Below are 25585 nucleotides of genomic sequence, written 5' to 3'. Positions count from 1 at the left end.
CAGTGCATGATGTAATGATAATCTAGAATCAAGCAAACAGTGCATCCACACCCTTTTATTTGTATATTTTTTGCACAAGGAAGTGAAGGCTAATCTGAATATAGGCTTCTGATGCAACCCCCTCCCCACATTATCTCTCCTTCAGCACCTCCAATATAATTTGAAATGTTTCCATTGGTCTAGATGTATCACATGACATTTGTCGGATGAGCTTGTTGGAAAATGTTAGCACTGTTTCCTTAATGGCTGTTCTCTGGTATTGAGTTATAGAGGAACATTCCACCACTTAAAGCTGAATGGCTTGCGCCTGACGTTGGTTCCACAGTGCACCTCTCCAGAGAGCAGGTGATAAGTGTAGAAGTCGTTGATGTAGTTGCAGCTCAGTCCAAGGGGCTCCAGAAGCGAGGACACCTTCTCTTCCAGGCAGCATTTTCCGTCGATGATTGGGCCAAAGGGCATTGGAATGCCCAGATGCTTCCCCAGCACCAGCATATTCACCTGAGGATAGGGATGGGGAAAGAAGAAAATGTTACAGAACGCTAAACCTGCGATAGCATGGTGGGATAGAGCAAGAATATGCAAAACGTTATGCCACAGGTTCTATATGCTCTATGCGGCTTGACCTAATATCCATATAGAATCTGCTGTCATGAATGAATTAAAATATTCCACTTTTCCACATGGGATTGAGTATGGGGTATCTTTCTTATGCAGCCTTAATTTTTTCTTTCTAGTTCGGGAATCCTTTAAGTGCCTAGTATAGGCAGATGGATCTCTTTACATCTACAGGGTAGGTAACATCCTCATCAGGGAGACAGCCACTCCACAGGAAGTGGCCCTGGGAACAAAAAACAAAGGGCACACCCATTCACATAAGGCGTGGCCTCACACCAGGGTGCTGCATAACTTAAGGCCTTTGATACTATTGAAAAGGGAAGGGTGGAGTTAGTGTAGATATAGGGACATCTTTAAAGCAGTAGAGGAGTCTTCAGCCCCAAGATACTTCAAACCAGAAAGGTGTTGACTAGACATTTAGCATTATTAATTCAGGATGCATTGTAGATTCAGAATTGGCCTCCACTTTCAAACGTTTACTTAAAACCCAGAAATCCCTGATAGATTGCACCAGTGATCACGGGTTATTTCAGCTTGCGGACCACGTGCAGCCATGATTTAACAAATGAAGAAAAGTCTGATGCAATTCTTCCCTTTTTGGTGGGTAAAAATTATTCAATGCAACAAGAATGTTGTTGATTACACACAGCAAGGTCAGTTTCTGTTGCCAAACTAAGTCGATTGTGTGTATATTGGAGATGGAAAGAGTTTTGAAAATAGAGGCCTCTAAAATACATTTTCCTTATAAGCATACTTTATATTATACCCTATTCATAACAATTTTAATAGCGCCAAATGCCACTGAAAGGATCACGGACACAAACAATTGCGGCCAAGCAGGTGCGAGGGCTGCATGGCACTCCCAGATGGCGGGGCCAGATATTAAAGACCTGTGTAATAGCAAAGCTTTCTGAAATTCCAAATTAGTTCATTGATTCAGGCAAGAGGTTTTCCGATGCCAACCTGACCAGATCTATTTGTTCTAGTAGTTTTCAGTAGATCCTGTCTGGTCTATGCGATCTAGTAGGATCCTGTTCTCGCCTTTGCTCCAAAGAGATCGTTGGCCTGAATCCTCATTTCACATCTCTTGAACATGACCTAACCTACAGCTCTGTTTGTTTGTGGTCCATCTGCCTTTACTCTCATCTCTTCTGTTCCTGTGAAATGTACCTGCGTTTCTTTTTCACTGCCATTTGATTCCCTGGGCCAGGTTATTCTTCTACCTTTCTCCTATTTGAGGCTTGCTAAGATTATGAGTGCCTGGGATCATTTCCAATCAGCATGATTTGGCGTGGGGAGCCAAATGGGCTCCCACCTCCAGACTTCATAGGCGGGGCGCTGCATTTGTGCGGACCATGGAAGTAACATCTGCCACAGCCACTGGGAATGAACGGAAGAGGTATAAATGCTGGTGCTTACATTGAGTTTGTTTCTTTTCCTCTTTCTTCAGTTGTGCTGTCATCTACTGAGTTGCAGATTTATTTGTATTTTCGATCTATTGCATCATTTGATTTCTGGTTTGTGTTCCACTTTGTTTTGCGCAGGCAATCTCTGGCCTCACTCCGTGCCATTTTAAGCAACTCACATTTTGCTAATCCAACACTTTAGCAATGATGCATAGTTCTATACCAACCAACCAGTTCTATTCTTCACACAAGTGGACCATGGCGATTCAGCTTGTCAAATTAAATATGCCATCCCAGTAATCCTTGACTTTACTGCATATTATTTCACTCTACTTAAATTTCATTATTAAAACCAAAGTAAATGTATCTCTTCTTGCACGCTTGTTGAATATCCCTGTTGTTACTAGGATTTATCTTGAATGTGAGTCCATCTTTTATGTTCAGCAGTTTATTTCAGCCGAGGACACACTTATGCCGATACTTTTTATCAATTCCATTATAGAAGTTCACTTTTAGGCTTTTTGCTTATTAGGGCCAGCGATAGTTTCATGCACTCATGTTGGCCAGCTTAATGGATTCTTGTCTACAAGACACACTCTTTGGGTCCAGGCATTCTCCTGCGACACATCAAGTGCAGTGTTTTCTCTTCAATTTTTTTTCTTATTTCTTTGTGTATTTGTAGCGCGACAAAACACGCATAATAAATGTGTGATTTGTCGAATTGCAGGAGGCACCCTGAAATCTGGATTCAGGTCTAAACATCCATCACTTCCAGCCCATTGACTCAGCCTTGTGGGTGATTCTGCTTCGATGTTTACAGGATCCACTAGCAGTATGTGGTGGTTTAAGGATGCACATTTTGAGTAAAGCACTGCCAGAACTGTTTGTTGGGAAACATCTCTCCAGTGTGGACTCTGAAGAATGAGAGGGTTTCTGTTCTGAGCATAATTCTTCTAGCAACGCGGCAGTCTGAGTTACTGCAGTGAAGCCACACTTAGGAGGATTCACACTCTCCTTGTGCTTAAAGATTCAAGTTGCTACGTGTGCCACAAAAGTATCGTTATCCCGGCAACGGCTTAACACGGCAGTCTGTGTTACTGCAGTGTAGCCACACACAGGAGGATCTGCACGCCCTACGTGCTTAAAGATTTGTTACAAACATTATTTACCTCTGCTGTCTACGACATTGCTGTTGGCCCATCCCTGTGGGCAGACACGCTTGGTTCTATACCACTTGTCACACCAATAAGACTTGCCCCGAAGAAGAAAATGATTTCCGAAATGCATTGGCATATTTCAGTCTGAATTATGTATGGACTGTGGCAATTGCTCCCTCACTAAGAATTCATTAGTGAAATTTTCTGTTCTTGTTTTGAACTTCTTTTGGATAAATAATCACTTTGGATACTCAACCATGAAACAGACTCATCTATATTTTTTTGACTAAGCATTATACATTTTGGATACCTATTCATATCGCTTTGAGCTTTGAACTTTGAATAACTACGTACCCAGATTGGGCCCCAAAGAGAGCCGCCGTGTGACCTAGTATTACTACTTGGTCTTTAGCTTCTGAGCATAATTCTTGCCACTTTTACTCCAGGAAAATAGTTTCTCTTAGTTTCTCTTAAGCATGACATAACTGGTTGATTATATGGTGTCATACACAAGTTAACCCCATTTCATGTTCTGCTGTAAATCTCAACTGGACATTTATTATTTTTCAATTCCCATGATATTATCCAGATATAAAATATCTGCTGTTTTACAGCTGTGCTTCTGCAGGTATAGTACAGTTTCTCCGAGGTATTTCTGACTTGCTTTATGCAGTCAACCTACACTATCTCTTCAACAGATCACTTCCTATGCCATGTAAATCAACACATCACTAGTGCAATATCTTGCTGATTGTCTAGGGTACCATGGTCAACACATAATGATGCCTAACCGTAGTGTATGTTTCGCTTTCTCCTGGTGCCCTACTGGCTTTTGTGGGGGTACCTCTGTTGGAGAGGGCGCAAGTAGACCACGATTATGCAGCTGCCCCCATTTCCGTACCATGTCTGGGAAGAAGGCACAAGCCAAGGCGTCGCTATCTAGCTTGAACAAAGCAGGGATGTCAATGATGTCCTTCTCGGATAGCCCCAGCTCCTTCTTCAGGAGGTCTCTGTTCGTGTCTATGCAGCTCTGCGAAGATGGAAAAAGGGAGAGAGGGTCATTGTTTGGAAACAAAACATTAGGGTAAAACCCCATCACTAAGGGGAATCTTCAGAGAGGAGGGAAAGTAATATTTTCTTTAAGTTACCTGCACAAATTCATTTTCCTTCTTCAGGGTTTCATCAGATAGGATTTGGTCTATTGTGCACGTCTCGACTTTCAACCCTGAAAATAATGAGAACAATGCAGTATGAACTATAGAAGACGGGGTCTGTAATTATAACTGCTTGAAGTGTAATAATTAGAAGCCAGCACAGATGTTTGAAAGGATTTTGAACTTTGTGAGCCAACAAACACCTGTATTTATTAAGCATCAGATAATGTTCTGAAAATCAATTTCTATGGTATTTTTCAGCTGATCAGGCAGGTTCCTGACCTGATTCTGTTTAATGGAGTATGGTTGAGTGGGTTTGTCTTATACTGGAAAAGCTGGAGAACAATAAGGGCCCATGTGTCACAAGAAGGCAGAGCATGGACACACAGAAAGAAGAAACAGTGCTGAGGAGGCCAGGGTAAAGTGGGAGACCACATAGAGTTAGTGTGTCAAGCGAATATAGGAAATATGCAGACAAGATGGGCCAGAAATAGGCAAGCAAGGGTGAAGCTGGAGACACTGGAGGGTCCCTGTGTTACAAGGAGGAAGGAAATGACCAGGCATTCAAGAGCATATACCATTGGAAAACATGTTTTTTTGGCAGGTTTTGGAACTAGATTCAATACCATGCAAAAACAATTTTGGCACTCATCTTAAAAATTATACCCGAGGACCTAAAACTGCAATTAGTTCATGGGGAGACAGCCGCCCATACCTTACCTCCAGAAAGGCAACCGCGTCCCCCCAAATACCCCCACCCCATTTTTCTGTAGCAAATAGCTGTTCATGGGTGAGGCTGTTCCTTCCTGGCTTCTGGTGGAATCAACACACCACTTTTTATCTTTCGAGTTTCTCATCTCATTGACCTCGATTTGATTTTGTATTTGTATTCCGCGCATCCAATGGAATCCAAGTAGAGGCCTGCATCTAGGCACAGATGGTTTTTTCCTATTGTTCCCAGAAAACTTCAAGCAGTGAAAGACTAACGTTTATAAAAACAAGCACGTTTTTTGTTTTTTTTTTCAAAAAAGGTTCAGGAAAGAAATCTTCCGAAGATCAACTGGCAATGGTTTCCACAAACGAGACCCTTTGATTGGTTGATCACCCTTATAAGCGAAGTGAGATGATGGGATAGTCAGAATACTTTGCCCAGTAGTATGGAGAGAGCGTGTTAGATGGAAGAGATGGATTTTAGTAGTCAAATAACTGGGCACTCTTCCGTAGATACATTTATGGATTAGGCAAAGAGTCCTAAACAGAACTCTTTGTTGGACGGGTGACCAATGTCATTTCCTACGGTAACAGGAAACCGATGCATATTGGGAAAGACTATACTGCAGCGTTCTGGGCGACACAGGATGGTCAGATTCAAAAATAAATGGAAGGACGGTTTTAATAGCCTAAGTTGCCAGTAGACAGATATCACCACCCCTGTGATGTACCCTCCCCATGAAGAAGCACCTGCAGGATTTTAGCATCATTAAAGCGCCCAAATACCTCTGGGTCAGGTCCACTATACAAATACAATAAACAAACAAACAAACAAACAAACAAAGTGGTGAGGTGTGGTCATTTGGTCAAGGGGGGGCAAAGTTATGGGAGGGTCCCAAAATTTCTTTTTTTCCCATAGACTGAATAGAGAAAAAATGTCTGTCGCGCCTACAGCCCAAACCGCTGGACAGATTTTCACCATATTCCCGGTAGGGGCAGCAGCTTGGTCCCAAAAGCGTGTTTTTGTAAATTTGGTGAAAATCCGTCCAGTAGTTTTTTTTAAAATGACCAAAAAGTAGGTCTCAAAAAATGTGTGATATCTATGTTCGCTCCGCGGACACACTTCCCTGTTCATATTAAAAAAAAACAACATTGCACTTGTCAAACTTATCAAATAATCTCTGGGGAGGTGAGGGGTGATGAAGATGGGATGGGTAATGGCTGCAAGAAGCAAAAAACCAGGTGTTTTTCACTTCGTGAACGGTTTGGATGTTCGCGAACAGTCCTGTAAAGTTCGCGGACACCTCTGCATTACAGGGAAGATGGGATGGGTTATGGCTGCAAGAAGCAAAAAACCAGGTGTTTTTCACTTCGTGAACGGTTTGGATGTTCACGAACAGTCCTGTAAAGTTCGCGGACACCTCTGCATTACAGGGTTGGTGAAAAGCAGTTCTTGGATGGCTTATAACTTTGGTGCCACTTAATGAAACTGCATGAAATTTTTGCAATTATATTCCTGACCTGATCCTGACCTGGGATCCTGTCAAGAGGGGGCAAAATTAGAGGGGGGTCCCAAAATAATGTAACGGCTTATAAATGAGGTGCCATTTGATGAATCTACACTTAATTTGGAAAACTGATAATACATATAGATATAAATGTTTTTGAGAAGTTTGGTGGGATTTTGTAAGAGGGGGCAAAATTAGAGGGGGGCTCCCAAAATAACATAAAGGCTTATAAATGAGGTGCAATTTGACGAATCTACACAAAGGTTTGCAAAAAGATTATAGATCTAGATATAAATGTTTTCGTAAAGTCTGAATGGATTTGTCAAGTGGGGGCTAGGTTACATGACGATTGCATGTGCATACATTTGACACGTTTGAAAAAATAAAACATGGGTGGATTTCCAGCAAACTTGTGTAAGGAGCATTGAGAAGGACCTGAAAGCACGTTTTGCAAATGTGCCTGTGTTTTTTTTTGTTTGACAAGTGTCATAATGTAGGTACAAAAAATAGTGATATACCTTTGGTGACTGAGGACAGATTGTGCGGGTCATGGAATAAGGTCATGATCCGGACAATCTGGCTACTGGCCATGACCACGATGGACAAAACATGGGGTTAAATTGGCCATGTCCACCTGGGACTGGCTTTGTGGTAATGTTATTCGAAATTGGGATTGATTTGAAAAGGAAGAAAAATGTGCTTGTGGTAATATGGTCGTAGAGTTCTCTTTTTGCCTCCTGCAGGCTGCCATGGAAAGCGAAGAGGGGCCCTGTATGGAACCCTCCCTTCCCTTTCCATAGTGGCCATCTTGTAAAAGGATTTTCCTTCCCACACCGGGACCTAGGGTGCTAAAGGCCTTCATCCCCGTTACAGGGGCTGGAATGGGGGGATAATGGTCCAGAGACCTCGTTATCCACTCTTCGTTCGCTTGGGCTGATAACTTGCGCTGCCAGGCCAGTGTCCACCGTTCCAGTCCCTGGAACGGAGGTTGAACGCCACAATATTCCCATTAGCACAACACAGAATGAAAATGGAAATGGTGGAAAATCTTATTGAGTCCATGTACGTTACTGAGAAATATAAAGTAGATCGAGTCTATGAGTTTTTTTTAGTTCTATTTTTTAACTGTGAAAGGTGGTTCGTAAAGGAACATTTATTTTATTGTTTTTGGATGTCTTTTTTATTTTGGCAGGAGAGCTAAAACCGAAAGGTGGGGAGGGAAATGAGGGAAGAGGCACCAAACACTAATATGGAGGGGTAGGTGGACAGGGGAAAATGTTGTGCGTGTGTTATTTCTAAGGTAGAGGGCAGTGTTTCTCAGTCTCCCTGATTACAGCAGTGGTGGTGGCTCTTGGGGAGGAGGGATGGCATTAGCTGATGCCATTTTAAAATAAATAGCAGCTTTGCTAAAAGTATGTACTGTGTACTAGATTGTTAATGGATAATGAGTAGGAATAGGTGTTGAAGCTGGGCAATGAAAATGTTGAAGTTGAAAGTTCCTAGATCAGTTGAAAATGCAGATCCGAAAAGCCCGAGAAGCACGGATCTTATTGTGAAGTGCAGACGGGTTCTCGGACACGTCATCATGCCGTACGCCAGCGTATGGTCATATGGCACTGTCCAGAAGGTCGGCAATGAAGTCAGATGTTCGGAGACTTCTACGAATACAAAACTAGTTGAAATAATTGCAAAAAGTGTATAGGAGTGTTAAAAATGATTCCAGAAGGTGGGAAATGGCAGAGTGTTAAGGGGACACTTTGTAAATTGGACACAAATATCGCTATATTCGGTAGGTATGATATTAGTAAATTGTAGGAAAATAGCATGCACTGGTAAAAACTCATGAAATACACAGACAAAACTTTGTTAAAGGGACGTTATGGTTAAGTTGCACTAATAAAAACCTATGAAATTCAATGAAAAAACTTTGTTAAGGGACTTTATGGTTAAGTTGCACTAATAAAAACCTATGAAATGCAATGAAAAAACTTTGTTAAGGGACGCTATGGTTAAGTTGCACTAATAAAAACCTATGAAATCCAATGAAAAAAACATTGTTATGGGGACGTTATGGCTAAGTTGCACAAATAAAAACCTATGATATTCAATGAAAAAACTTTGTTAAGGGGACGTTATGGCTAAGTTGCACTAATAAAAACCTATGAAATTCAATGAAAAAACTTTGTTAAGGGGACGTTATGGTTAAGTTGCACTAATAAAAACCTATGAAATTCAATGAAAATACTTTGCTAAGGGGACGTTATGGTTAAGTTGCACTAATAAAAACCTATGAAATTCAATGAAAAAACGTTGTTAAGGGGACGTTATGGTTAAGTTGCACTGATAAAAACCTATGAAGTTCACTGAAAAATCTTTGTTAAAGGGACGTTATGGTTAAGTTGGACTAATAAAAACCTATGAAATTCAATGAAAAACATTGTTAAGGGGACGTTTTGTGCATAAAGCCATCTAAAAATATTGACACCCCCCCCTCTAATGTTGCCCCCTCTTGCCAAAATTCCAAGAAACTTTACAAAAACATTCAGTTGGATCTAAAATCTTTTTGCAAACTAGTCAGCAGATTTGAAAAAAATGGCACCAAATATATAAGACGTTCGTACATTTTTGGACTCCCCTCTAATTCTTGACCCCTCTTGGGGAGACAGCAGCAAACTTTGAAGAAGCTTTCGGAGATGGGTTTAAAATGATATGGCAACATTTCATGCCGTTTCGTTAAATGGCGCCAAAGTTATAAGCCATCCAAAAACTGCTTTTCACTGACCCTATAATGCAGAAATATGTATGGATTTCCTCAAGCTTATGCCAAGTTCGCGAACATCCCAGTAATGCCTCTGAACATCTGAGATGTTTGCGGACTTCAGAGAGGAAAAGCACCAGATTTGTGCCTTTTTGTGGCCATATCCCGTCCTCATCACCCCTCATATCCTCAGAGATTGTTTGATTAGTTTGACAAGTGTAATGCTGTTTTTTAATGTTCTTACTGCGATGCTCGTGAGCTATGAGCACAGTTCACGAATCCAACATGGCATCCGTTTCAAAAATTCTGACGCACCACAAGTTTTAATTGACCAATCAGCAAGTGCATAAGATGTCCGCGAAACAGTACGCAGATCTGTTATTGGCTATGTAATATATATATATATATATATATATATATATATATATGCAAAGTAAGTTATTTCCACTAAGTAAATTAGCAGGAAGTAATTTACATTATGTAAACACCAAAGACCTCTCTGCCTCAACAATGCATACATGTTCTAAACCCTCTTCCATACTCAGCCAGATCGTCAACAGGAACTTCCACCTATCTACACACCCACGGTCTAAACCCTATGCTCCTGTCACCCAATACTAGAACTAATTGACTAAGCCCCACTGGCCTTGCAGTCCAAAACCATTGATCTGAGTCCATTACACCATGATAGCAATGAATGTCCACACCAGATCTTAGACGCCAACACATTTATTACTGCCCCCTGATCCCAGAACCACCTCTTCGAAACCCTGCTCTATTTATACCAGCACTTTTCGCCCAATCACATCACTGACATGCTGCCAAAAGCCCCAGATTTCAACACTGAACTGCTTCTACCCTGCCTCAATCCACAACTCACACTCCCCGACCAGAGTATTCAGCCTTTTTCTCACTTCCAGGATATTATCCCAATGTCTCCTAGGTGTGAGCGATACATTGTATTCTTGCACTCACAAATGGCCCCTGAAATACCACCACAACTGAACCCTAAATCACAGATCCTCCAATTCCTCCTTATACTTCCACTAGAGGACTCATCCTCCTGCCCATCTTATCAACAGAATCCTTATCAAAGACTTCCCTGAATACCAGTACTGAGACTCTCTCTTCTGCTAATATCCATGAGATTCACTCTCACTCTCCCATCCATATTCCGTATCATTATCACATTATTGTATCTCCAACAAACTTTGCTACATATACAATATTTTCAAATTACAAATGATAACACTTTGCTAACAAGCGTTTCACTCTTGAGACCTGTTCAATTACAATGTCTGCACTGAGCTTCTTCAGGGACATTTTACAATAGCTTCTCAATTCTAACACCTTGAATCTTCTTTATTTTCAAGTCCTGCTATCTGATTTTCTTGTGCACAGCCGTGTCCATAAAAATCTTTCAAAATGTACATATATCTCATGGTAGAACCTGCATGTTATCTAGCTTCGGGTAAACAATTTCCTTTAATTTTAATTCCTTGACTTTTAATTTCTGTGTTTACTATATTTGCTTGACTTATTATTCTTTGTTTCACTATGTTCATTAATTTTCAATTTCCTCTCCGGTTTTTTCAACACCCTGGCGGTCCTGTCCCAACAATTTAAAAGGCAGAGTGTTCTCATTTATAAATTGAAAATATTGTTGTCAAATGTGTTGGAGATACCATCATTTGCTAATTATATAGTAACAAGGTGGCAAGTAGGCCGAGTGTTTTCATTTGGACTCTTATTTTTGGTAATACAAGTGATGAAAGTTATGTGTATGCACTGGCCTTTTGTGTATATTCTATAAAGATTTGAAAAGATTACAGAAGAGGTGTAACAAGAAAATAAAATGATTGTTCTTGGAATAAGGGAATCTGAGAAAATATAATTATTTTCCATGGATTAGAGAATTGTAAAAGAAATTTGAATGTATAATTCACCAATTGAATACATATTGAGAAAGCAATACACTATATAAATAATGGTAATTATTGTGTGACTCTCAATGTTACATTGTGTCAATTTTTTAAATCACTCAAAAATTGTCACCCTTTTTTTCTAGTCTAAACACATACACCCAGCTATCGCTATAAGTCTCCCAGTTATCGCTTGTTTGTGTTGTGACATATGTCCATCTGTTTTGTTCTCTATCTTCCACTTTGTCTTGTTTTGCTCTCCTTCTCCCTATTTCCCTTTCATTCCACAGACCACGGTCAAGTTTACGTTCTGGGTGGAGTCCCAGTTCACTACTACATAGGCAAAGTTTCGGCAATTTAAGACCACTGCAGATGGACAGGATGAAGAAGGAGGAAGCACAGTGCCATACTTACCTTTTGCAAAGGATGCCAAACATTCAGTAGCCTATTATGAGAGTATGAGATTTCTCAAACATTACAACAGGCATTGCCTTACCCTTAAACATGATGGCGTCCCCATGGCCCGCCTTCTTCTTTTCCTGAAAGAGCTTGTAGCAGGCAGTGGTGCTGGCCAGGAGCAGCCGGAAACCCTGGACGAGACAGAAAGTTAGATGTTAGAACACTGGAGGGGACTATTGTGCTCTCAGCCTGCAACCAGGCTGACTTAGCTGTTAACCTCTAGGTAGTGGATAAGATGCCAGAGAGACAATCATTCTATGCTATTCGAGTCTGCTGTGGGAAGCAAATCTGTACTATGAAAATATGTTGTTGCCTATTACCAATTGGTGGAGAAGCACAGCCTGCACCTGGATAGAAATGTATTATGCAGGTGAGGACCATATAGCACTATTTCAGAGTTGCTGACAATTGTTTAGCATGAAGCATAACTCTTTGTTATAGGAAATTGGGAGCAGGGTCAAACTGAAGATCACAGGAAGTATTCAATATGACTGTGGAGTCTGATCATGTATTGTAGGAGCAAGTCTATTGAACAATGTGTGTGAGTGCCACAGGACTGATCTAAGTCAATTTACAGATCCTTCAGTCATCTTAAGTGATTTTTGTGGATACACATGCGTGGTTGATGTACTTCTTTTCTGTATTTGATGGACCAACATATTAACTGAATCAAAAGAATCCATTTTTTAATCAATTTTGTTTTATGGGGGAATGAGATGTGCTCTTTATTTATCCATTGTACACTATTCTGAGCTTAGTAGATATTTGCAGGTAAGACCCTGTAAATTGATGCCAGTGAAACGATGCGGTTTTAAATACGGAACAGTCGAAGAGATCATTGTGTCGTTTGGAGGTGAAACTCAAAATTACCCTTCTGTTATTAGCTACATCTTGAGAGACACGCAGAAAGAGAGAGAACGCTAGACAGATAGAGCGAGATAGAGAGAGAGAAAGAAAGAGAGAGAGAGAGAGAGAAAGAGAGAGAGAGAGAGAGAGAGAGAGAGAGAGAGAACCTGCCCCTCAATGATGAAGATAAACAAGGCAGACACACAGCGCAGAAGCACTTGACTGGATTTGCTGTTCGACCTCATGATTAGAGGACAATGAAGATTGTCCCAGCCTTATCGGCAGGACCGGACCGATATGCAAAGAGACATATGGCCACATCTCATTTTAGGAAAAATTGGAACTTGTACCACTGTATTATATTTTCCTGCGCTAGTTCAGAAAGGGATACATTTGTGCTATTCATAGGAAGAGTTTATAGGGTGTGGCCTTTACCTACAATGCTTAAGGTTTAAATAAATGTCTGTATACTCCCACATTCATGGAGGAACGTTCAATTTGGTTACCATGATGCCCGAGTGTGTCACTCGCAAGGTGGAGACATCGAGTGTTGGGTGTACCAGTAAAGCGTGGGACCCTGAATTAGTGCATGACCAGCATTGACTGGATTACCCTGATTACTAGAATCACGAGGATCAGTGGCCATCTACCCTAGGGAGTAGGACACCAGTGTCCACGGGTTTATGTGGCAAGCATAGCGTCCGTCAACTAATTCCAGTCAATTAAAGAAAGATTAATCATCTACATGGAACTAGGAAATGAGGTTATAAAAACATAAATGGTGGAGCTTGCAAGTCAATCAGGACGCATCTCTTAAGTTTAGGGATACTTGAGGCATTTATAATCTTCGAAGGGTGATTAGGTGTGATGATGACCACTTCACTGAAGTTAAGGGTCAACATATAAATCAGGTGGACTTCCTTGTGTTCAGAGAGCGTGAATGCAGCTGGTGACTAAGAGGGAGAAAAAGGGAAGCGTTGCAGACTGACTAATCCTGGCTACTGTCCATCGATCACTCTTCCATTTTGCACAATTTCCCCTAATTGGGACAGGTTTGCCCAGATGTGGTCCCAGGGATTGCTGTTCCTGGAGACCTATGGTACTCCTCCCTGATGAAATCAAAACATGGCTGAGGTTGCGGGTGCCCTTGTGCAGAATGAATGTGACATAGCATTTGGGGCTGAACTGCAATTTTGAGCCTGTTTTTCATGTGGTCTTTTCTCTTCTGTCATGCCATGGCTGCCAGGAAAAAGATGGTTTGGAATGCTGTCCAGAGCAATGAAAGTGGTTGTCATTCATTAAAAACCCTTCATCCATCTCATCAGTTGTGTTTACTGTATGAGGGCTTTATTTATTTATTTATTTATGGATTGATTGCTTTATGTAACACTACCTGATAAAGCCCTAAAACTCAATAACAGGACTCCTAGTGAGACAAAACCGACTCTCCCATCTCCATCTAACTGACTGACCTCTCAAATACTATCACCTTAACACTATTCTTAGACCTGCCACCCCCGCCCTCGCGCACACATAAAACCTTTTTGCGAACTAGCACAATTCCATCCATGTTAATTTAGGCAGAGCCACTAAGACATGGGGCTGCAACTTGAGGCTCTCCATATGTTTTGTACTACAACTCCCATGGTCCTTCACCATTGACTATGATATGATATGATATGGTATTTGTAACGCGCCTATACACATGTGTTTCAAGGCGCGACGAGGCAGGGAGGGGGGGACAAGGGGAGACAGACAACGATCTTACTAGGCCAGGTGTCATTCAGATCGCGCAAGTGCAGGGGTGGGGGAGGGGGAAAAGTGCAAGGGGAAGGGGAGGGGGGGAAGTGCAGTACAAGGTAAGTGGCGTAACGTAATAAATAAATAAATAGGGCCAGCTGGTGGCAAGTGTGAGGTAAGTGCAGAACAAGTGCTGGGGGAAGGGGGGGTCTGTAGGGATACAGAGACAGTCCCGCAGTGCAAAGGGGTTCCAGAGCATCAGTGCAAGTGGAGAGTGGCAGGGCCCAGGGCCGAGGCCATTTAGAGTGGTCCAGTTGCAGGATCAGTGCAGTTTCAGTGAGGAATTATGCGCACATGGCCTGATGGGATTTTTAGTCCAAACTATCTGAGTAGCCAAAGGTTGCAGACCCATGAATTAAGAGCTCATGGCACCGTCTGCCACACCTTTAGCTATATCACCTTCATCCCACACCTGCAACTCTCCTTGTGTCCCTGCACCTTTAATCAATCATTCACAGTTTATTTTGACATACAGCTATACTCATACATATTACATGAATCAAACTAGTAATGTCTTCCTTTTTGCCCTTGGGCCTAAGGCGCATTATAAACGTGTAAAGGAAAACATAAACATCCCATAGATCTTGAGTCTTCCCTTTTAGGTAAAACATACATCCAAGTGTCACTGTCACAAACCACATAGAACCATACCAAGACTCAGGACTTGGGTACTTTCAGCCTTAACCCTTCAAAAACACAATGTTTGCACCTGTTTTCCAACAGACCAATACCTTCTTGTACATATCCACATGGAACAAGACCACCAAAATAGTAGAGGTGTGCTATACAAGACCTCTTTAAATTACATTTCATCACAGTAAATGCAAGGAATTCGTTTCAGGGGGCTAGTAGGTGGTATGTGCATGCAGCAAATTTCCATATCATATCTGTTAAGTCTGGGCTGAGTCATCCAGCCTATTTTAATGAACCTGCCCCTGGGCCCTTCGGCAGGTCTGCAGATGCGTTGCAGAGGCAGACCAATAGCCTTTTCAGGAGTACCAAGGGGCGACCCATCATCCTAAGAACATGAGAGGAATGTTAATGCTCATGTCAGGCCCCCATGCACATCCTGTAAAATAAATAACGTGTGTAACCTTTCCTCACCAAAGCATAACTTTGAAGTCTCAAATTTCTTCAAGATATGTGCCACATGCATGAGAGGTCCTCTAATGAATAGATAGAACAAAGGCCAAATAACCTGACCTATAAGTTGGCACCCACTCAGAAATCCCTACATTCATGTTTTAGCTCTCTGTCCTATCAGAAGAGAACCCCAATTGAATATCAGTTTGGTCCTGCCCACAAAGAAAGTCCAGCACTGAAATGCTAGGCAATTCTCTGAACAAGAGTACCAACAGCCACACCCAAAGCATGTTTCTTCCATGTTGGGGATTTCCAAAGAGCTGCAGAACTTCCTTGGGCACAGAGAGAAAGGTCTGTAATATCCTTACATGGTAGCAGGAAACACCAAGCATTTCCACATTTGCCAGAAGTGTGACCACACCCCTACTGAGAACGAGGAACATGTTTGATAGGATTGAGATGATCTTCAAAGAGGCGAAAAAGATTCGAAAATCTTGTGTGCTGTGAGAGGATTGGGAAATCCTCCACTCTCAGTGAATCTGAGGTCAGTGCTATGATTTGGATTTGTATTCACTGAGGCTGTCAATAAAAAGAGCAATGGCCTAGAACTTGGTGGTGAGGATGGATGTGGGGGCACTCAGTTTGGCAGCAAGGTGGAAAGTCGGCCTTAAGAGAAAAGATCTTTTTAAAAAGATCTTTTCACTTAAAGGCCGATTTAGAAAGAGCGCTACATGACCGCACGGAGCAGTCTTTCTAAAGCGAACTGTCTTGCCCCTGCCACACACGAGTGCATGCAGGGACTGCCGGCAGGTCGGCACCCGGAAGCGCAGGAACAGGGGAACGGGTAAGTGTGTGGGTGCGTGTGGGTGTTTTGTGTGTATGTATGTATGTGTTTTGGTTTTGGGGAGTGGTGGTGGGGGTGAGAGGGAGGGGGCTGAGGTTGAGAGATGAGGGTTCGTGTTTGTGTTGTGTGTATGTATGTGTTGTAGTTTGGGGGACTGGTTTGGGGTAGAGAGGAGGAACAATGGAGGGCTTGGGGGGGTTAAAAACCCCCTCAAACATGTTTTAAAAAAAGGAATCCGCATTTCAAAGTTCTCAAGGGAAAAAGACCCTTACAATGCCGGTTTTCCGATCAAAAGAAAATCGGTCAATGTAAATTGGTCTTTTTCTCTCAAGACCTTTAAAACGGGGTCTATTCACATAGAACCGGAAAGCCTCCTTGCCACTGGAGAGGTGGGGGTGAATGGAGAGAGTACCACAAAGGGTATCTGGTAGAGCAGACACAGTGCTGCTTCGTGACAGTAAATGGACTGGGGCTAATAATGGAGGAGTTGGGATCTATGGAGTCTGACACCAGGAGGGTTGTCTAGCGGTGGAGAGGTGGTAGCACATAGAGGTTGACAGTTGGCAGGCTGACATTGCACAAGGGAAATGAACTTGTCTGTCTGAAAGTTGGGAATGACAATGGGCCTTGAACCAACAGAGTAAGTGGTGAAGCACATAGCAGTGGCTCGGGGAGGCTGGACTGGTACATGATAGGTTGGGTGCACATGGTGCCAGCAATAGGGGAACTGGCTCAGGTATGGAGTGCTGGGTGCATAGGAAGACTAGAGGTTGGGTAACTGGCAATGTACTGAAGAGTTGGTAGTGCCTGGAGGCAGTATGGCAACGGAATCGATTCTGAGGAGGTACTGTAAATGTACTTTATTTTGCTCTGGCCTTTGAACACTGAAGTATTGCTGTACTTAGCCTCAGCAATCTCCCCATAGGCTGACTTTAGGAAAAAAGAGCTGCTGTCAGTAAAAGGCATACATATGAAGAAAATAACACTTGGCACTCATTTTAATCAGAACAGCTGGTCACCTTCATTGCTACCCACTCCAGAGGTGGCAAAGTCTCAGCCTGCACACTCACTCAAGTGTTTCTCGTGAGCACCCGTGTGGTGCAACTTGGAGCTTACCTTAGGGCTAGGGGCCGGCACAAAGGTTAAGAACTCATCCACGTGACCCACTTGTAGCCAATCAGACCAGAGTTCCAAGGGTGGCTGTACCTTCTGTGCATGAAGGAAGTCTCGCACTACCTTAGTCATCCTCAAACCATCATATCTGAGACGAACAGGTAAAAGGGAAAAGACAGGGATTAAAGATGGTGGAGAGAAACACATATCAGCCAAATGGAAAGAGGAAACGATCAACCTACGAGAAAGAGACAAGTATAGAGGTATAGATCAGACGAGATAGAGAAAATATTGCGCACATTAAACAGACCAATACTACACATAGGGGGTCATTACAAGGTGGGCGGTAAGGGATTACCGGCACCGGTAAGGAGACCGGTGCCGGTAATCCCCTACCGCCCAATTCCCAGGTCCCTTTGTGGGAACCGTAGGGGAAGTGTGGTCGGACCACACATCCTTTATGGGTCCCGCTAAGGGACCAGGGCGCTAATAACGGGCTTGCTACTTGCGAGCCCGTTATTAGCGCCCTCCCCATTCCCATTGAGCCCTATGGGGGCTCAAATGGGAATGGGGAATGGCATGTTCAATGGGGACTTACCGGTCCCGCCAGGGTCGGACTACGCCGGTAAGTCCCCATTGAACTACACCAGTGCCGGACCCGTTATTGGTAGCAGTCAGTCATGGCGCAAATAGCACCATGACTACCACCAATCTCGGAATGAGGCCCATAGACAAAAGCCAAAAAACAGACACCAGAAAAGGGAAAAGCGACAACGTTCAGATCAAGGAAGAAGAGAACAAAGAACAGTCAAAGGGTATAAAGAGGCATAAGTAGATCACACATTGGAGAAAAAGGTGAAACTAAAATTAGAAGGTGACAAAGGTCAAAGCACCCTCCCAGACTGAATGAACTGGAGCACTTCCATGTACTTTGAGGTGAGCATCTGCCCCTAAAGATATGATAGGGCCCGCTTCCATCACCAGTTGTAAGCTCATGAGACCTGATGAGAACATCAATCCAGCAACAACTGAAACAACCCTGTCCCACGCTTACTGGTGGTGCCTGCCCCCACTTGACAAACACCATATATCACTATTATCACAGATCAGTGTTCTTTAAACTGTGGTGTGGGGCTTGGCCCCCTAAGGTGGCTCAAATGATACTCCTGACGGGGAGGGGTGTGCGCAAAGCTCCTTAAAACCGGATTACGGTGACCATTTGTAATAGAAAATACTAGCATTTTGGCTTGTGGGTAGGCCTGGAGAGAATATTTGTACTCAAGGGGGGAGGGCTCAGCATGAAAAACTTTGAAGACCACTGTCGTAGGGTGTCCAGTTTGCTCGGCTTGCAGGTGAAGGGCAAAGGTAACACTTGTTTGACTTTTCGGCAGACCACCCCTGCCTCGTTGCTTCCACAAGATGGCTCACTCCCTGCGTTATCGACGGAACTGCCTGCAAAATGCTGATATACAACGTAGCAGCTCTATTCAGAAAGCATTTGAAGACTTTACCTGTGTAGGCCTCTTTGTGCACCACTCTGGCATTCTCTCTTCAACCCAATTCCACCCGTAGGCTTGGATTTCCTCTTTAATATGCCTTCCTTCCTTCCTTCCTTCCTTCATTCCTTCCTTTGAGTTCCTGATATCGCTCACTTGACAGATTCTTCTCCGCCATCCAGATTGTTATGCTCCAACCACATAGTGACCGCGGCTGGAGTCTCCAGGAATATAGATCGACCCTTGTGGATCACTTTTAACCTGGAGGGGTACATTAGCATGTATTTCACGTTTAGTTGTCTGAGCCTAGCCTTGATTGGTATAAAGGAGTTCCTGGCTCTTTGGACAGCAGGCGTGTAGTCAGGGTAAATGCCAATTGTAGAGTTGTCACGTCGTATCACACCCCCTTCTCTTGAGTAGTTCAAGATGGTTTCCCTGTCCTGGAATTTGAGTATCCTCGCGATCATCGGGCAAGGGTGCGACCCCGGGGCAGGCTGCTTCTGTAATGATCGGTGGGCTCTTTCCACTGCAAAGCCCTGTGTGAGTTTGCCAGCTTCGACTTATTGCAGTAGCAAGGTCTCCACAAATTCAGTGTGGTTTAGGCCTTCGAGTCTCTCCGGAAATCCCAGAAGCCACACATTATTGCCCTTCTGCATCCTTTGCTTGCGACTCCAGCTGGGCATTTCTCCTTTCTAACTCCTGCAGCCTCTTCTCCAGGTCTAGTGTTGTGGCGCTGGTTTCCTTCAGGTCAGATTCTATTGATGTTACTCTTTCAGTTAGATTCCTCACGTCTTGCCTCATCAGCTGCATGTCCGCCTTGACTTAATCTATTTTTGTGTCAATAAATGACTGTAGTGCCGCAATAGCCCCTAGCACTGATCTTCTCTGTTGTTTGCGTCTGGCACTTTCGCTGTGCCCGAACTCGTGGCACTATCTTGAGCCATCTCGCAAGACTTGGTTCCATTGTTGAAAGAGTTCATGATTGTGGACTTCTTGCTCCCCTTGGATGGGGACATGCCCTCAATCTTGCCGTTTTGCCCTTGCACTTTTCTGCCTAACTTGAGTTCCAGTAGTGTTACTGTGTGCTTAGTGCCACTGTTGGTGCCGTGGGGATCGTGCCTCACCGCCGACCCGTAGGGCACGTATTTTCAATGTTAGCTTTAGATTACTCACAGCTTGCTCTTCGCACAGGTCCAGGCGTGTTTCATGCCACAATTCTCCCGAGCTGCATTGACAGTTCGCTACATTGCACCTTTTCGGTGGATTTCCCGTCTGCTGGGTTGTGCGGCAGCAATAGTAGACAGCTGTGTGGCGGATGTTTTCCACCAGGCTTGCATTGGGTTCAGGCCTCTGTGGCAGTTTCAGGTTAGTGTGTTTGTAGTGTTGGTTCCCCTTGGGCTTGGTTGTTTTGGAGTCATTGGGGCCACAGGCTCTACTACCGTGCCTTCACCTCCACTTATCTGATTAATTGATCGCCATGCTCCAGACTTGTCGCCGTGCTCTGCTGGATGCTCAATGGCATCCGTGTTGATGTTTCTTTCCTATACGCACTACTCAGGTGTCCCAGCTTCTCTTAGCTGCCAGAGGCGCACACCCGTGGGGTGGAGCGCACTGCTAGTGTCTCAGTGTGTTTGGAGGAAGTGTCCTTCCTAGTGGATCCAACTCTAGGCCCTTGTAGATTCACCCGCCAGTTCCTAAATTGCGTGGCTTGCCTCAGTGTTTCCAGAAGCACGCGAATCCCCCAATGGTGTATCCAGGGAAGTCTGATCAGTGCATTAGTCGCCTTTGCACCAGCGAGTTATAGTGCGTTTTATGCAGGCACCTTTTGTGGCGGTATCAGGGTGACGTGCACTGCATTGTGTTTGTGTTCTGCAGAAACCGTCTTAGCGCCCAGGCTTTCTTGTAAGTGCACCTGGGTGGTGCGCAGGTCAGGGAGATACAGCAGCGGGCCGTAGTTATTTCGCTCGCACCTTGCAGCGCTCTTCCCAATGCACCGACCGGCCCCAACTGCGGCTACAGGCCTGTCCGATACAGCGAGTCAAGGGGGGAGTTCTGGTGGCCGCGGCGTGTCCTTCCGCACAGGGCTTCGGATGACCACCGCAGCCGCTGCCCTGTTATCTAGGCAGTGTCTGCCATACAGCTCCGACTCCGTGTGCGCTGCTGCCACCACATACCTTAGCCACTATGCACTCTCCTGGCAGCCAGCTGTATCAATCGTCGGCCTGTCTGATGTCCGTGCCCCAGGGCGTTGCATCAACGGTCAGCAGTCTATCGTTGGTTGCACGTCTCGCTCTGCTACTTGGCGTGTTCCGATGCGTCCTGGTGTGTGCAGATTAACCGTCTATCGCTCATGGCCCAGCCTGTGAAGGCTTGGGGAGCGAGCGTCCAAGCAGTGTTCTGTGCACCGTGACGGTGTTGCCATTTGCCCATTTTCGTGCGCTCAGTAGTGCGCTGGTGGTATTTAGCTCTGCTTGTCACAACCAGGCGGGCTCAGCCTCCTCACGAGCCCCGCTTGCAGTGGTGCGCGACCACATCCGACCCGGTCCCAGCGTGCAGGGAGGTCCGTCAGTTCTTCGGTATGCTGTGCTGCCTACCGCTCGCAGCCAGATCGTTGGCTTCGGCTCCGTCTCTCTCAGCGCTCAGGCTCAACTCCATCCGCCATCTTGTCAGCTCGGGGCCCCCTGCTTTCAGCCTTCGTTCTTCAGCCAGATGTCTCCGATTTTCTCTGGGGTTGTGGTGCAGAGTTGGGGAAACGCTTCCCCCACTTGTGGCTGTGCTCAGATGTTCTCTTTTCTAAATGTGGCATTGTTTAAAAGGATATCATGCAGGATCTCTACGGGAACTACAATCAGGCACTTCCTCACTCCATGGGCTCAGGCCAATGTTCCCAAGTACGCCTATCAGAGGGCCAGAGGACTTTCGGGAGCCTTGGAAACACAAAACATAGCAAGCAATACTGAGACTCGGGAGATCCTGGAGAGTTCCCTTGCTGACATCCAAAACAAGAACATTATCAAGCACCAAGTCAGAAATGCTAGACTTGCATTTAGAAAACCGTTTTTCCCCTGTACAGATGGAAACGTATCGAATATATGTACAGGCTTAAGATTTGGAATACAGAACCTGCAAAGCAGCTGAGGACTGAATTGTGAAAAATTGACATACTTTTAAGACAAACTTCTTTTCTAAAAGAGACTCAAGTAATTGGGCCAAGCAAAGCCCAGGGATAGAGGCTATTACTCCAGCCTACGTTTTGTTTTGTTTCAAAGTGGTCGAGTTAGAGAGCTAATAGGGTTTGGACTAAGAATTATTTCTTTTGGATTCTTAATGAGCACCCTTACTTTTAGTTTGTTAGGTAAGGAATTACCCTTTTAGTGCTAGATAAAGAGTTTTTCATATTATTGAATAAACACCCTTGAACATATCACATCTTAGCACAACTCCTACATCTGGTTCGCCACAGCAACTAAAGATTGCCTGTATTTTACTTATATATCTCTCTTCCTTTTATAACTCTTGTTGTCCTTGTTTCCATCTTCCCCTTTGCCTGTTTTCTTTCTTTCTTTCTTTCTTTCTTTCCTTCTTTCTTTCTTTCTTTCTTTCTTTCTTTCTTTCTTTCTTTCTTTCTTTCTTTCTTTCTTTCTTTCTTTCTTTCTTTCTTTCTTTCTTTCTTTCTTTCCAGTCTCACTCTCTCGTTTTTTCCTCTTCACTTTTTGCCGTTCACTCCTCATCATATTTTTGTATCTTTATCAAATATTGTATCTTTTTATTTTTCTATTGCTTTTTTGTTGCTTTCTAAGACACTCGATTTATTAGTTTAAAAAGGTATATTAAAATGCTAAGATAAGTAGGCAATGGTGTATGACATAAGTGAAACATATTCATATTAAGCAATACATATTGCTAGCAAACTTACGTGGGTGAATGGCCACCTATCAGGATTCTCCCCAGGGGGTATTCCTTCCCGTTCACCGTCAGTGGAGGGCTTACCTCCAGGTTCCCAAAGGAGTCCAGGGTGCTGACATCATTAGGGTCTACAGGTTCTCTTGTCACATAGCCAAAATCTGGACCCTTTTAGAATAGTAGTGAGAAATAGAAAACATTTGTGAAAAGCTCAAAATATTGGCGCAGAAGAAGAGAACGCAACTATATCCAATAGGCGTACTGTTAGCAACCCTTGGATTGCGAGCACCTACGCAAGTTGCGCTACAGACCTATAGCACTCCATGATAGAGGGAGAGGGAGGGGCACTCTTCTAAGGGTGACATATCTTCTTAGAAGCATGGCAAGGTGCCATTTGATCTTGGCATATTTCTTACTCTATTGCACGAGTGGTGCAAGCTAATATACAGCGTTGAATGTGTTGTAGAAAATAGTTTAAACATTTAAATGAAATGCATTGAAAACAAAACGATACTGTAAGGTAAGTAATAACACGCAGCTTCTTGCTCACATGTACTACACTTCAGCAGTGTGCAAATTAAACATTGTACCATAAACAGTCCCTTGGCAATTAATCGATGCAAAGTGTCACAGAAAACTATTGAAAAAGCAATGCATTTGAAAAGCTTGTAATGGCTTTAATTAACTGTTGCAGTGACAGATGGAAATCTGACCTTTGCTGGCTTAAGCATCAGGCATTGTGATGTCACAACTGAAGTGTAATAACTAGTTATGGAGCCGTTGTGATGTCATTTTCTCATTACAGGTCATTTGTGATGTCATAACTAGCCTGTAGTAAGAACATTATTTCCAGGCTTGTTGCCATGGAATATGAATATATATATATATATATATATATATATATATATATATATATATATATAAAACAAAAGCACCTAGTGTTACAGTGCATAGATGCAAGGAAATCCAGCATCATCTGCTATATTCACAAGAGATCTTTTCACCGCTATAATAAACCTCCCCATCCTCCCAAGATGCATTCTCACCTCCTGAAAAACTGCCTAACTCTTACAGGCAACATCATCATCACACAAGAACTGGTATTTCTCACACAAGTAATTCTCACACATGAACCTTTTTTACCCCCCTCACGGGAAATCTTCATTGTACCATAAGACCTCCTCAACCTCACAAAACAAGAATACTATCACACACCCAGACACATATATGTTGTATGAGGATGATGATGTCGCCTGTAAGAGTTAGGCAGTTTCTTTTGGAGAGGAGAATGCATCTTGAGAGGATTGGGCGGTCTATTATTGGATTGAAAAGATCTCTTGTGAGTGCGGAAATGTCCTGTGGGGATACAATGGAGGAGTCTCTTCTGTGAAGGACAAGAATGACACATATGAATGGTAAGGCGTTTTGCGCAAGATCACATTTGCAGAGTGAGGAAGCTAGAATAACTCTCCATACCAGAATCTTTTTGATTGGATAATACTGCAGGGGTCCGTTTCTGGGGGAGTCAAAGACCACAGGAAAGTTTTTCTGAGGTGCCTCTACATAGCCAAGCTCCATTTCATCCTGATAAAAAAGCAAAAACAGAAGTCATTTAGATTAGACTGACACCTATTTGGACAGTGGATTAGAGTATATCCCTTTTCACCGCTGGAGGATTCATGGGTTAGACCATCCCTGAGATTAGACCATTTCCTTGCAGAATTAAGGGTTGGCATATGCCTAAAGGTAATAAATGGTAGATTAATTAATCAATCCTCTGGTAGAGCCAATAGATAACCACACAGAAAGTAAAGCATTGAAGTGATAGATTACATTATCCAAGGTTCTAGGAAAATGAATTATACCACACCATAGGAAATTATGGGTTAGACTGACTTGTGGAAGAACAAAGGGCTATATAGGACCCCATAAAATGTATGTGTAGGACTGTCCTCTGATTGAAATAATATGTATTTGCTTCCTGATTGAAAAATCGGTTAGACAACCACAGGGGTTAGACCACAGCTGAAAAGATTTAGGGCCAGACTGATCCCTAGTAAAATTAAGGTTTAGTAAACAGCCCAAAGAAGTTATGGATTTTACTGTCCTCAGAGTAAAGGGTTATATAGCAAAATAATTGGTTAGACCAGGCCTTGGTCACATAAGTGATTATACCACTCCCGGATGGAATGATGGGGTAAAATGGTGGACTAGGTCCAACTCGGGTGAAGAAGTGTTTTATACCATCTTATGGTACAATGGTGGGTTAGACCACACTGCAATAGATTTGCAGGGTAGGATGCATAAACAAAAGATATCGTTCAGAAGCTCACGTGTAACAATGTATTAGGTTATGCTGCAGTAGAACATTTGGTTAGATGATGAATATTAGACCATTCCATTTTAGAACAAAGGTCTGGACAACACACTGTTGAACTGATTGCTTAGACTTTTCACTGGCAGAAAGATGGCGTTGATCAAAAAGCACTTAAAATGAATAGTTAGATACTGCACCGAGATAGAAACAAAGCTTCACACTGCTTGCTTACTTCATGTGACAATTCATAAAACTGGTTCTTGGGTTCAGAACTATAAACGCAATGATCACCCCAGAGATGGGGTAGAGAGATGGGGTAGAGCATCCCGCGTTTGATGAAAGCGTTAGACCGTGCCTACTGGACTGAGTGGCTAAGCCTACGGTGCACAGAGTAACAAGCTCACTGGAGCTTTTCACATTATTGAAGGATTAACGAGAAATGCAAAGGTAAATTGTTTAAGGCATACATTCTATGTGTATGAATGTATTTCAT

General features: G+C 43.3%; 1 protein-coding gene across 1 annotated transcript in view; it reads right to left on the bottom strand.

Annotated features, from left to right (window-relative positions):
- Positions 1-264: 264 nt before the first annotated feature.
- Positions 265-25585, bottom strand: part of LOC138473212 (protein-arginine deiminase type-3-like) — an 85264-nt gene continuing 59943 nt past the window's right edge. Inside the window, exons 10-16 of the mRNA XM_069611780.1 lie at positions 24252-24359; positions 22789-22943; positions 17380-17524; positions 11728-11821; positions 4327-4403; positions 4080-4208; positions 265-498 (exon numbers count right to left, since the gene is read on the bottom strand). Of these exons, the coding sequence (XP_069467881.1) occupies positions 265-498; positions 4080-4208; positions 4327-4403; positions 11728-11821; positions 17380-17524; positions 22789-22943; positions 24252-24359 (942 nt within the window). The remainder of the gene's footprint in view (positions 499-4079; positions 4209-4326; positions 4404-11727; positions 11822-17379; positions 17525-22788; positions 22944-24251; positions 24360-25585) is intronic.

The sequence above is a fragment of the Ambystoma mexicanum genome, chromosome 8, assembly GCF_040938575.1.
Source record: "Ambystoma mexicanum isolate Mex_15411 chromosome 8, UKY_AmexF1_1, whole genome shotgun sequence".
Lineage (NCBI taxonomy): Eukaryota > Metazoa > Chordata > Amphibia > Caudata > Ambystomatidae > Ambystoma > Ambystoma mexicanum.
Note: the sequence above shows the minus strand (reverse complement) of the source record. Positions and strands in the feature narration are given on the sequence as shown.